General features: G+C 37.1%; 1 protein-coding gene across 8 annotated transcripts in view; it reads left to right on the top strand.

Moving 5' to 3' along the window:
• The window catches only part of CBFA2T2 (CBFA2/RUNX1 partner transcriptional co-repressor 2), a 176,316-nt gene that overhangs the window by 116,859 nt on the left and 44,801 nt on the right, over window positions 1–14,656 (top strand). The window contains exon 1 of one of the 8 annotated variants that reach the window (XM_071211638.1): window positions 6,529–6,553. The exons of the other annotated variants lie outside the window; for them this stretch is intronic. Within the exon in view, the coding sequence (XP_071067739.1) occupies window positions 6,544–6,553 (10 nt within the window). The 5' untranslated portion in view covers window positions 6,529–6,543. Of the gene's footprint in view, window positions 1–6,528; window positions 6,554–14,656 lie in introns of those variants that run through there. 8 annotated transcript variants of the gene reach the window in all.

Raw genomic sequence — 14,656 nt, forward strand, 5'->3', positions numbered from 1 at the left:
GAATAAAACTGTTACATAAAAAAAAAGTATTAAGTGCAATGAAGAAAATAAACAAGGCCAGGGGATAGGCCGGTAGGGGGAGTGGAGAGCAACTTTAGCAGATCTGAGAATATCCCTCTGAGGAGCTGGCCTTTGAGCAGACATCTGAATGATAAGGGATCAGCCGTACAAATGCAGCAATATAGAGGAAGCCAGATATAGGCAGAAAGAATAGCCTGTGCTAGGGTGTTGAAGTGGGAATGTGCTTGGTGTATTTGAGAAGTAGAAAGATTATACATAGTAAGAGCAAGGTAGGTAGGATATGAGGTTGCAAAGATAGAGATGGGCTAGGTTAGCAGCTCTCAGACTTGATTTGGTTTTCCCTTGCAGTCATATTAACTATTAAGGACCCTAAAGAACACTTTTATGGGATACACACACACACATACTTACTATATTAGAAATTGAAACAAAATTATATTACTACAATATATAAAACATATAGTTATTTTATATTTACTAATTCTTTTAAAATAATAATTCCTTTACATGTTAATATAAAGAACAGGTTTTTATGAAAGTAACCATTTAGAAGAAACTTTGTCAGTTTCTCTGAGAAACTCAGTTTCTCTGCCTACTGGCTTAATAGAAGATTTCTGGATTCTCATCTCCTTCTGTGTTCAGTCTCTTGTGATACCATTTATCATGTAGCCTCTGGAAAACTCCACTGTACATTCCTGAGAGTGAGGGTAAAGAAGGCAAATAACTTCTTCTTATTATAATTGTTTTGACCTTATGGACACTATGCCCCTTTGCCTGATGGTCCTTCACTCCATAAGAAGTTGCTAGGTCATGCTTTGAAAACTGCTAAGTAGATCATTACATTTAAGCCATGGCAGAGAGTTTGAGCTTTTTATTGATATAACAGTGGGAAGCATTAAGAGAAGTTTAAATAGGGCTCTGACAAGATTTATTTTTAGGTTTTTAAATCGGCACTTTTGCTGCCACTTGGAGGATTGAGGAGACAAAGACAGAAGCAGAAAAAATAGGTGAGATGAAAGTGGCTTGACTAAAGTAAAACAGTGGAGATGGAAGGAATGAACAGTTTAGTAATATGTTTTAGAGTTTGACTGTCAGGATTTATGATATATTGTTTTGGAAGGTTCTGTGTTGTAGAGAAATGGCAGCATAGATCTTTCAGTGAATGAAACCAGAGATACCTGGGTTTGAATCCTAGCAAACCGTTTACTAGCTCTGTGAGTGATTGATAGGGAAAAATGTGAATAAGGATTTTATATTTGGTCAAGGAGACTAGAGTTAACTTATTCCCTGACATTCTCATATTCTCTGACCTGGACTGCACACATTTAGCCAGAACACAATTTTAAGAGGTGTAGAGTTTCAGTAGATTTAGGCTGTGGTAGGGGTGACCTCATGGGAAAGCAAGATGCTAATCAAATGTGAATTTAAGTCTTATCATGTTTCTGTTCATGTGAGAAATATTAACTTGATGGAGACTTAAAGCAGATGGTGTGCAGTTGGAGTGGATAACTATATTATTCCAAATAAACATTTGCTGGAGCTAGTAAGCAACATTCCATATATCATTTCTCCCTTTTTACATTATTAGGTCAGCTGTATTGCTGCTGCTTTTAATTTACATTAAGATTATCGGAAGGGTTTCTTCAATTACGACAGGGAAATTAATAGCATGTCCTTTATTAAAATCATTAGCACTAGAAGAGACCTTTTGTGACTTTCACATGTGGTGACAATGTCTGATGGATAACTTGAATACTATGTTTTCCTGTTACGTTTTTTTCGTCTTTCAAAACTTCCATCTCCTACATTTTACAAATGAGGAAACCAGGGGTTTGGAGTGACTTATCTCAGAGCCCCAATTCTCACAAATCGGCAGAAGAATCAGGATTTCAGAGCCACATTTTCTGATTTCATGGTCAGTCTTGTTTCTTCTGCTTTTTTCAAGGACATAAATTCCAGCTGCTTTGGAATAATAATTTAGTCCATTTGCCAGACTGCCCTTTTCATTTCAAATTCTTTTTTACTGCAAAGAAGCTTTTCATATTTGTATATTCTGTTTCAGCTAAGAGAGGTGGTCTTAAATTGAGGGAGGGAAAAACATTACATTAGCTGTTTCAACTGGCTTAAAGTGCTATAGCCATTGTACTTGACTTTGTTCCACTGAAATTCTGGAGCCAAGTTTGTATGTAGTCTCTAAAATCCTTTTGTATCCTTTATTAACAAATAATGTATTTGTTCTGACCTGCTTTGAAACTATATTCTTGCTGTCCTTTGACAAAAACAAAGGCTTTATTATTTTAAATAAATAAGTCTTAAAAGGTATTTTCTAATTATAGATCTAACTATTATAGTAATCTAAACGCTAGAATGTATTCCTATATGAATATTTGTATATTTAATCCTGAAACTCATAATACTTACAGCCCAGCAGATTATATTCTTTACTTGGCTTTCAGTTTTTTCCCATTTACTGGCTGTTCTTTTCAGTCACTTCTTTTGGGGAGCAGAGGGAGGGTTCCTTCTCATTTTCCATGATCCCTTTGGTATAGATCAGTCCTTGAATCTTGAATCTCTAGGCTGTACTCATTTCCTCTAAGGCATCAAATAATCTCAGGTTTAAATATATTGTATTGACAACATTTAATCATAAGTTTAGACCTCCCACACCAGATCCCAGCTGTAGAATTTTATAACGTCTAAAAATGAATGTCTCATCTCCAATTGCCCCTTCCCCTCTCATTTCCTTTCATATTTTCCCCATTCCCAATAAATGGCAACTCCATTCTTTCAGTTGTTCAGGCTGAAAAACTAAGAATGGTTCCTTGACCTCTGTCTTTTATTTGCTCTTGTTCTATTTACTCTTCTATCCTCAGTGCCTGACACATAGTAGGTAATCGAATATTTTTTATGAGTAAATGAGAGAATACTAAGATTGAATTCAGGAAAAGCTATTCAACCTCCTTATCTAACCACTTTCTTCCCTCCCCAATCCCACCAAAAAGAATAATTCTTTAAAAACTCACCACTTTTTTTTCTATTCCAATCAAGGAAAGAAACATCTTTCATACCATGTTCAGTTTCCTGTCCTCCTTTCCTGTTTTATTCATGGTTTCCCTGTAAGTGAGATTGTCCTAAAAGGGCTTTGATTTAGATAGGTGGCCTTCGCTTTCACAGAATTAAGAGCTGAATTGTAAGCAGAGAAATGTAAAGCAGAATTTTCTTTGGGTGATTGTGGAAAATTGTAGAACTTGGAAGATTAATATTTGCCTTTATAACTAACCAAAGAAACCTTGCAGAAGAGAACCTAGGACCGGAATAGAGTATTAAGGTTTATGAAAGACTGTTTAGTGGGTAATAGTTGCTACCTGAATCAAAATCAAAATCAGCCAGTGGAATTTAATTGAGTTGTATTTTGAAACATCTTTTCTTTCAGCCTCTCATAGCCTGAGTTTTCTCATTTTTATATTAACTCCTAATTTGATAGCTTGTATCAGACTATTCTTTTCAACTCCAGACTTCCTAAATTTAACTCTCAACTGGAAACCTCTACTTGACTTTCTTAGAGGCACCACAACAGCAATATATACAGTACTGAACTCATCAACTCTTACCTCCATCATGTTCTCCCTCCATTGTCCTCTACCCTGGTCAGTAACCCCACTTGTTACTCTGACTCATCTTTCCCCCTTATCCTTCATTAATCCACAAATCTTGTCTGTTCTAATTAAATTTTGAAATCCACCCCCGTTTTTTATTCCTATTACTTCTCCTTTCTCAGGGTGCAGTCATCTTACTGTAACACCTTAATAAGTAGATTATTGCATTATAGTCTCATCATTTCCTCCATTGCTGATAGTGGTTTTTCCTTTTTTTTTTTTCAACTATATTTTGTACATTTAATAATTGAAAATATAATACTTGAGTATTTATTTCAAGCTTGCAGAATAAGGCAAAAGCATAATATAACAAGCCCTCATGTACCCCCGTCTTAGCTTTGGCATATCTTCATGTTTTGTCATATATTTGGCTTCAGATCTTTTTTAAAGAAGTAATTGTGCCTTATTCCATTCCTTTTCTTCTCTTTCCAGAAGCAGTCATTATCCTGAATTTAATGTTTATTGTTCCCTTCCATGTTTGTATATGTTGTGACATATATAATATGTCTCTCTCTCTCTTTTTTTTTTTTAGGAGATACCAGGGATTGAACCCAGGACCTCGTACATGCAAAGCATGCAGTCAGTCACTGAGTTACACCTGCTGCATGGCATGTCTCCTTTAACGTGTAGAATTGTGCTTCATATTTTTAACTTTATAAAAATATCACTTCCCGTGTTTTTCCTACAGCTTTTTTCTTTTTACTCAGTATTGCTACATTGCTTTGGGATTTATCCTTTTGATACATGTAGCTCTGATTTACTTATTTTAACAATATCAATTGTTTGATTTACGAATATACCACAATTTAGTTGTCCATTCTTCTGTTAATGGACATTTAACACATTTCTCTTCTATATAAATTTCAGTGTCCCTTCATCTGGTTATACCAAAAATCCTTTTGCCATTGTAATAAGAATTTCATTGAATTTGTACACGAAAATGGAGAGAAATCAAATCTTCATGATAGTGAGTTTTCCCCTCCGTAAATACAGCAGATCTTTCCAATTATTTCGGTCCCCTTTTCTGTCTTTTGATCTTTTTATATTATATTCCTCATGAAGGTCTTCTGTTTCTTATTATTAGTTATTCTGTAAGTGGTTTATGATTTTTGTTGTATAGTCTTATCTTTTTTTTAATTAATGTTTATTTCTCTCCCTTTTCCCCCACCCCACCCCCATTGTCTGCTCCCTTGTGTCCATTTGCTGTGTGTTCTTCTGTGTCCACTTGCATTCTCCGCGGCGCCTGGAATCTGTGTCTTTTTTTGTTGCGTCATCTTGCTGCATCAGCTCTCCCTGTGTGCTGTGCCACTCCTGGGCGGACTGTGCTTTCTTCGTGCCAGGCGGCTCTCCTTGCAGGGCACACTCTTTGTGCGTGGGGCTCACCTACACAGGGGTTTCCCATGTGTGACATGGCACTCCTTGCGCGCTTCAGCACTGCGTGTGGGCCAACTCACCACATGGGCTACCTATGTGGTAGGCGGACACTCTGTCAATTAAGCCACATCCACTTCCCTTATTTCTTCTTCTTCTTGTCCTGCTGCTATTGTTTGAATCTTGAGTAAATGTTGACTAGAAACATTGATACTGGATATCTTTATTTTCTTCTGAGTTGAAAGGCAATGCTTATAATATTTCATCAATAAGTATGATATTTTATGGATTTTGAGAGAGACCTTTTACCAGATTAAGAAATAGTTCTATTTCTAATTTTGTTCATATTCTTGGGTTGGAATTGAATTTTATCAAATATATCTATAATTATTGAAGTGAGCCTAAAGTTTTCTATCTTTAATTTGTTAATATGGTGAATTACATTGGATTTTCTAACACTAAATTATCGTTTTATTCTTTGGATAAACTTGATAGTGGATTTTTTTTAATGCATTCTTCAATTTGGTTTGCTAATTTTTCCTTAACTTTATTGTTATATAATTAATGTACAAAAAAATTTACCTGTTTTACAATCTAGATATAGAACATTTCCATCCCCCAAAAAAGTTTTTTCATGCCCTCTATCATGTCCCTCTGCAGTCACTTTCTTCCCTTTTGTTCCAGACAACCAGTGATCTACTTTCTGCCACTACTAGTTTTATCTTACTGTGTGGTCGGTAATATAAATGGAACATTACAGTATGTAGTTTTTTGTTTCTGGCTTTTTTCACTTAGTCTAATGCTTTTGAGATTTAGTTACATTGTTGGGTATATATGTCATTAGTGCCTTTTTGTTGATGTGTTAGAATTTGTGTTGCCCTGATGATTAGTAATTTTGAACGTTTCTTTATATTTTGATCAGCCATTTGTATATCTTCTTTTGGCAGAAGTGTCTTTTTGCTCATTCTTAAAATTGAATTGGGAGCAGATGTAGCTCAAGTGGTTGAGCGCCTACTTCCCATATATGAGTTCCTGGGTTTTGATTCTCAGTACCTTCTAAAAACAAAACAGACAAACAAATGGAAAAAAAAAAAAAGACAACTCTAATTGGAGAATGGACGTAGCTCAGTGGTTGAGTGCCTGCTTCTCATGTGTGAGGTCCTGGGTTCAGTCCACAGTACCTCCTTTAAAAATGGGTGTGTGTGTGTGTTTATCTCATTATTGAATTTTAAGAGTTGTTTATTTATTCTGGATACTAGATCTTTGTCAGTGTATGTTTTGTGTGTTGTTGTTTTTTCATATATATTCTCCCAGTGTGTGACTTTCCACTTTGTTGTCTTAACTGTGTCCTTTAAAGAGAAATGGAGAAGCAGATATGGCTCATGTGGTTGAGCTCCCACCTACCACATGGGAGGTTCTGGGTTCAGCTCCCAGTGCCTTCTGGAGAAGATGAGCAAGAGAGTGAGCTGGTGCAACGGGCTGGCACAGTGAGCTGATGCAGCAAGGTGACACAACAAAGAGACACAAACAAGAAACACAATAAGAGACACAACAAAGCAGGGAGCAGAGAATGGCTCAAGTGATTGAGTGCCTCTCTCCCACCCATGTTTGGTTTCCGGTGCATTTTACACAGAGAGCAGACAGCAAACACCAACAATGGGGAGGGGCGTATAAATGAAATAAATCTTTAATTAAAAAAAAAAAAAAGGAGCAAGTGGTCTTAATTTTCATGTTAATTTAATAAATTTCTTATTTTATGGTTCATGAGTTTGCTAATATGTTAAGTATCTTGTTCTGTTGAAGAGTAAGTCTGACCTATATATTTTTTCCTTAAATCTTTTTATTTGGAGTCAAATTTATATTTGCATACAATATAAATAGAGGATAGGAGTATAATTGCTCCCATGTTAAAACCTCACAAAGACATATAAGAAATTACATTGCAATATGTATACATGAACATATACACAAAACTCCTTACAAAATATTAGAAAATAAAATCCAACCATATATGAAAAGGATAATTTATCAGGACTATATGGCATTTATCTCAGGAATGCTAGATTGGCTTAACTTGTAAAAATAATAAAGACAACCCAATTCAAAAACAATGGACAAAGGATTTGAGTAGTTATACAAGATATACAAACACCCAATAAATATGAAAAGATCCTCAACGTTGGTCATTAAAGAAATGTAAATCAAAACTACAATGAGGTACTACTTTACACCCCCAAGGATGGTATTATTTAAAAATAATGTGTTGATGAGGATGTTGGAACAGTTCTACCTTTTTGGTGGGAATGTAAAGTACTACAGCCTCTATGTCAAAGAGTTTTGCAGTTCCCCCAAAAGTTAAACATAGAGTTACCATATGACCTGGCAATTCTACTTTAGTATAAACCCAAAAGAATTAAAGCAAGGCCTTAAACAGATATTTTGTACATCAGTGTTTTATTGCAGCATTAGTCACTAGTCAGAAGTGGAGACAACCCAAGCATCAGTCAACGAATGAATTAGGAAAATGTGGTATATATATATAAAGTGGAATATTATTTAGCCAAAGAAATAAGTACTGTTATATGCTACAACATGGGTGAACTTTGAAGACATCATGTTGAGTGAAATAAGCTAGACACAAAAGGACCAATATTGTATGATTTCTCTTATATTAAAGAAATACTTAGAATAAGCAAATTCATAGAGACAGAAATCAGAACAGTGGTTACCAGAGGCTAGGGGAAGGGAATTGAGGGTTTATTTCTTCATGGATATGAGTTTCTGTTCAGGATGATGAAAATGTTCTGGAATTATAAAACAATATGCATCCATCACATGCTGCATCCAACAATTAGTATTTTCAGGTAAAGGTGGTATACTTAGGTACTTACTAGGCCTTAAATCATGCCTGTGTTTGTAATGCAAATAAATATTTTTAAATCACTATGTGTAGCGGTTTGATATTATTGATGAATTCCAAGAAGAAATATTGGATTATGTTTGTAATCTTTTTCTCTGGGCATATTAGATTATATTGGATTCATAGGGTTACTTGATTAAGTAATTACGTAAACCTCTTGTGCCAGTAGGGTGTTCCTTCCCCACCCTTTGGTGGGTGGGGACTCACAGATAAAAGGCTTGGTAAAGGACAGAGTTGGGTGTTTCTGATGGAGTTTGAGGCTGAAGTCTTAAGCTGGAGCCCCAGAAAGTCAGCATGCAGAGGAAAGAGAAGCAAGCCCCGGGAAGAGAGGACCTGAGCCATGAGAAGAACACAGAAATAGAGACAGCTCCTTAGACATGGCAAAAACTCCAGGGTCTCAGAGAGACAGAGCCATTCACCTGATAGTCTACAGCTGACCTTGTGGAGAGAGGAAAAGTCTAGAGATCCTCATGGTCTACAGCTGACCTTGTAGACAAAAGAGAGGAGCTGAGCCCAGAGGAACCCAGGAAGCCTGAACCCTCATAGAGTCAGCAGCCATCTTGCTCCAACACATGGAAATAGACTCTGGTGAGAGAAGTAACTTACGCTTTATGGCCTGGTATCTGTAAGCTCCTACCCCAAATAAATACCCTTTATAAAAACCAGCCCAATTTTGGTATTTTGCATCAGCACCCCTTTGGCTGACTAATACACTATCCTATTAGCTTTTTTAATTTTTTTATTTTTGTTGTTTTTAGGAAGTATGGGGATCGAACCCAGGACCTTGTACATGTGAAGCATATGCTCAACCACTGAGCTCCACCCACTCTACTGATAACATTTTTTAGGAGAACTTTTTTTTTTTTTTAAGGTCCTGGGGGCTGAGGATTAAACCTGGGATGGGACCTCTTATATGATATATGGGAAGCTGGCACTCAACCACTGAGCCACATCACTGTCTGTGTTAACCCCCCCCCCCCCCCCCCGCCAAAGATTTATTTATTTATTTCAAGCCCACCACCATCACCACCACCATTGTTTGTGTTTGCTGTCTATTTGTTGTGTGCTCTCTCTGTCTGCTTGTCTTCTTTTTAGGAGGCTCTGGTAACCTAACCTGGGACCTCCCTTGTGTGAGGGAGGTACCCAATTGCTTGAGCCACCTCCCCTCTCTACTTGTTGTATATCTCATTGTGTCAGCTCACTGTCTTGCTCATCATCTTTAGGAGATACTGGGAACCAAACCCGAGATGTCCTATATGGTAGGTGGGCACCCAACTGCATGAGCCACCTCTGCTTCTCCCTGAGTTGGTTTTATCGTTTGTTTTGTTTTTTTTTTTCAGGAGGCAATAGGAACTGAATCAGGGACCTTCTTATGGGAGGCGGGCACTTAAGTGCTTGAGCCACATCTGCTCCCCTGTTTAAGATTTCCTTTTAAGTGGAGTTCCTAATGAGTTTATAATGAATCAATATAGATACTAAAATAAAGTTTTTTTTCTTTTGGTTACCTTTGATGACCTTAGAATTGTTATGTATCTCCCTGGTTACCTTTCTTCTCATTATATAGTAATTTTCTTTATTCTTTGAGAATGCATTCTGTCTTCATTTATTAGAACATCTGGTATTTATATTTGATTTTGTGTGTATGGTTAAATCCCACCCCCCACCCCCAATTTTTGGCTTACTTTGCTGTGGGTTTTTTGCATTTTTTTGTATCCTTTTACCTTTTTTTTTTTTTTTTTTTTTTTTTGAGATGTTGTGAGTTTACAGAAAAATGCATAAAATACAGGGTTCCCACTACCAATGTTATTAACACCTTGTACTGGTGTGATACATTTGTTACAATTGAAAGCATATTTTTGTAATTGTACTATTAGCTGTAGCCCATGGTTTAATTTAGCGTTCACTGTGTTGCACAGTTCCATGAATTGAATCTTATTCTAGTAACATGTATATAATCTAAAATTCCCTCTTTTAACCACATTCAAATATGTAATTCAGTGCTGTTAAATTTCATTTATGGGAAGCAGATGTGGCTCAAGCAATTGGGCTCCCATCTACCATATGGGAGGTCCAGGGTTCAATTCCCAGGGTCTCCTGATGAAGGCAAGCTGGCCCACGCAGGATTGATGGCCTGTGCAGGAGTGTTGACCCAAGCAGAGAGCTGGCACAGCAAGATGACACAATAAAAAGACACTCAGAGGAGTGGCAATAAGAAATGTAGCATACCAGGGAACTGAGGTGGTGCAAGAGAGATTGACCACCTCTCTCCCACTCCAGAAGGTACCAGGATCAGTTCCCGGTGCCCCCTAAGAAAGACAAGCAGAAAAAGAACACTCTGTGAATGGACACAACAGCCAAGGGGGGCATAAATAAATAAATCTTTTTTAAAAAATTAGTTTACAATGTTGTGCTACCATCACCACCTTCATTATTCATTATCAAAACTTTTTTACAATATCCCAAATAGAAACTCCGTACATTTTAAGCTGTAACTCCCTATTCCCTACTCTCATCCTGTCCCTTGGTAACCTATATTGTAGATTCTGACTTTGATTTTACTTATTCTGCTCTAATTATTTCATATCAGTGAGATCGTACAAGATTTGTCCTTTTCTTTCTGGCTTATTTTACCTGACATGATGCCTTCAAGGTTCATCCATGTTATTGTATATATATCGGAACTTCCTTCCTTGTTATGGCTAAATAATATTTTGTTGTGTTCATATACTGCATTTTGTGTATCCATTCATTGGTTGATGTACACTTAAGTTGCTTCCAGCTTTTGTCCATTGTGAATAATTCCACTATGAACTTTGGCATGCAAATATCTGTTCAAGTCCCTGTTTCCAATTCTTTTGGTATATACCTAGAAATGGGCTTGCCAGGTCATATGGTAATTCTATATTTTACTTTATAAGAGACTACCCAACTGTCTTCCACAGCGGTTTTGCTCCATTTTACATTCCCATCGACAATGAATGAATTTTCCTATTTATTTACATCCTCTGCAACACTTGTAATTTTCTATTTTTTAAATGGTAGCCATTCTAATGGGCATGACATGATATCTCATTGTGCTGTTTTGTTTTTTTTTTTAAGATTTTTTTTTTCTCTCCTGTTCCCCACTCCCCACCCCCCCAGTTGTCTGCTCTTTGTGTTCATTCTCTGTATGTTCTTCTGTGCGCTTGTATTCTTGTCAGTGGCACCAGGAATCTCTTTGTTGCATCACCTTGCAGTATCAGGTGTCTGTGTTTGCGGCACCACTTCTGGGCAGGCTGCAGTATTTTTGCGCTGGGCGGCTCTCCTTACGGGGTGCACTCCTTGCGCATGGGGCTCCCCTATGCGAGGGACACCTCTGCATGGCATGGCACTCCTTGCACGCATCAGCACTTCGCGTAGGCCAGCTCATCGCACAGGTCACTAGGCCCTGGGGTTGAATCCTGGACCTCCCATGTGGTAGGTGGATGCTTTTTCCATTGAGCCAAGTCCCCTCAACGGACTTGGTTTTGATTTGCATTTTCCTAATGGCTAATGGTGTTGAGCATCTTCTCATGTGCTTTTTGACCATGTATATATTGTCTTTGGAGAAAATGTTTTCCGGTCTTTGTACATTTTTAAATTGGACTGATTTTTTGCTCAGCATATAATTGGATTATTTTTTCTGGCCATCCTGTGAATTTGTTTTCTAGCTTGTATAATTATCTCATTGATCCTTCTCTTTTTTTCTTGGCCTTTTTTCTTTCTTTTTTTAATTTATTTTACTGTATTTACTTATCCTCGCTCTCCTTGTTGTTCGTGTTTACTGTCTGCTCTTAACTGTCTGCGGTGCCACAGGCCAGATTACCATCACTGTGAGGTCCTGGGAATCGAACCCGGGGCCTCCCATATGGTCAACAGGAGCTCAGTCGCCATATCCACTTCCCCCATTGAGCTTTAAAAAATTTTTTTGAGTACGTCTTTTCTATTTGTCTCTTGCTCTCTCTTCTCCCACATATTGAGTTGATTCTGTTTTCCATGCTTTAACCCTTGCCCTACTCCCAGGTTAAACACTTTTTGTGGTTATCTTTAAAATTTTAACATACTTAATCTAAAATGAGACAAGTTCTGCACCTACTTTTAGAAAAAGGCTTAGCTATCTTTTTCCTCTTCTGGCTATCTTTTACCTCAATTGTTTGCTAGTTAGGAGTCTGATTTCTTTCAAAGAAACAAAATTAGTGGCTTCCTTGGCTAACCTGTTTGGAATGTATTCCTATCATTATTCACCTGAGAAGTCTACATTCTGTTAATTTTTCTCCTTGATGACAAGCAGGAACACTTGAAATTATCATCTTCTATCCAAAGCTTAGCATACAGAAAGAAACATCTCAGTGGCCTAGGAAAGCTATTAATTCTAATATCAGATATTTTTTAGTCTGATTCATGTAAAACATATAAGTGTGTACTGTGTACCAGCCATTATTATACATTATGGTACCCCCTCAGATTTACCCTGAAACTATTATCTCCAGAGACAGATAAAGACAATCATTGTCACATACCAAGTAAATGATGGAGAATTCTTCACATCAAGCTCACCTTTCACCTAAACATGCTTCCTCCTTACATCCCAGAGAGTTTTACCTTTTTTCCAGTTTTACCCCTTCTTCTCACATAATTGTGTTATATGAGTTGCATAGACCCTCCCCTCACCAAATTACATTGGTCTTGGCTCTTATTTATACTTTACTGTTCCTTTGTCAGCCTCAAAATATGTGAAAAAACTTAAAAAGAAAAAGTTGTTTCTAATGATTTGTTAATGCCCTTACTTGGGGCCCCAATTTATTATATGGGATTCTTCTCAGGAAGCACTTGTCTGGGGGTGTTTATCAATAAATAATATGTTCTCTATTACTTTCTCTTGGTGCTACAGAATATTTCTGTTCTTTAGTTTCATGTTCAATTCTTCAAATTCCCGTGTGGTAAAAAACTGTTCCTGCTATACAGGGATATGTCTTCATTCCCTCTTTCATCAGTTTTCTGTTCTCATGACCTATCTAGCAGCTTGCACAGTAGAGAAGTAAAATAATTATCAGCATACTTTTCCACACTGACTTGTCGTCTTAAGCTCTTTAAGTCGTTGGCTTTATGTGGCTAGGTGAAGTGTTTGTGATTTCGGGAATGCATGTAATCATATGTCTGGTTTTTTGTTTTTGTTTTTTAATCTATATACATTCCTTAAGGAGATTTATTTCTAAATTGCCAAATCATTATAGGATAACCAAATTGTCAGTTACTTTCAATTTCCCATTTTATATTTAGAATTGAGTTAAGTCTTTATGACAAAAGGGTTATTTTGATTTTTGGGGACTGTGAATACTTTGTAACTGTGTGATAGTCCAAGCAAGGGTGTTAATGGGCTTAAGTCATAATTGAGAGAAAAGTGCTTCTTGTTTTTGAACCTTCTATACAACTCTCAAGATGTTGTTGGTTCTTAAAAGGGATTCAGCTAGGAAAAATATATATAAACATTGGTTCAATAAAAGTTCAAAAACGACATCACCTTAACAGTGATTACATAAAAGCATGTCACAGCCATCTTCTGCAAGGAATTACTCTAATCCTGCTCTGACCCCAAGTAGAGGGTTAAAATACCTACTTTCAGACACACTTCTTACCTCTTATTGAGCAATAACTGAATATGTCAGATTAAAAACTACTTGGATAGATGTCTCATAGTATACAGGGGCTTTATGCCACCCAGCATCCAACAAAAATACCACCTTACATTGGTGCTTTTGCAGCTATTATTTCTTGGATTATTCTATGCATTATATCTGAGTTTAGATGGATAGATTGTTGAAGGTATAACTTTTTCACAGAAACAGGTGTGGATAATAATTTGGACAGAGTCACATAATTAAGTGGTAAAACCAGAACCTGGCCCTAGGATTCCTGTCTTCTAATCATCATTACTGTTTATTGAGCACCTACTTTGTGTCTAACACTAGACATTATCTTTAATCTTTAATCTAACTGGTAGGTAGGTCTTCTTATTCATTTATAGATGTTGAAAATAAGGCCCAGAAAGGTGAAATGATGTGCTAAAATTCATTCAGGTCATGAGTAACAGAATGAGGCTTCACACCATATCTCTCTGGCTCCAATACCCATTCTTTTTCTACTAGACAGTGTTATTGCCTTAAACATGAGGAATAATGCTAGTGTTGCAGGTTCATGGGTTGTGAAGTGACAAGAGATTTATAGTTTTATTAAATGTATAAATAGTGCTCTAAGAGCTGGGTTGTGTCCAGTGCTTTAAGCTTTCAGTTGGTAAGAACATACAATTCAGTATTCTACACTTGGGCTGCTCTGACTTTTTTATTTTTCCAAATGCTGAATGTTAAAACACATTTCACTGCTAAGCCCTCCTCAGGCCTTTGGCGCCCTTGCTGTAAAGGCAGGTGGTCTGAAGAAAGGCTTCCTCTAGGTTGTTGAACACTATATACAACACATAACAGTGCGAGACAACTGTCAGTTCCTTCCTTCCCTTCTCCACCCCCCTCCTCCAGAAAGCTGGGCCCCAGATGGAAGACCTGGAAACTTGTCAACTGTTCTCTGAAGGGCATTGAGAAAATACTGTCAGGGAGAAAAAGGCCAGCGCAACAGCTCATTAGTCCACTAATCAGAGAAGGCGACCATCAATTTCACA

Source organism: Dasypus novemcinctus, chromosome 24 (genome assembly GCF_030445035.2).
Source record: "Dasypus novemcinctus isolate mDasNov1 chromosome 24, mDasNov1.1.hap2, whole genome shotgun sequence".
Lineage (NCBI taxonomy): Eukaryota > Metazoa > Chordata > Mammalia > Cingulata > Dasypodidae > Dasypus > Dasypus novemcinctus.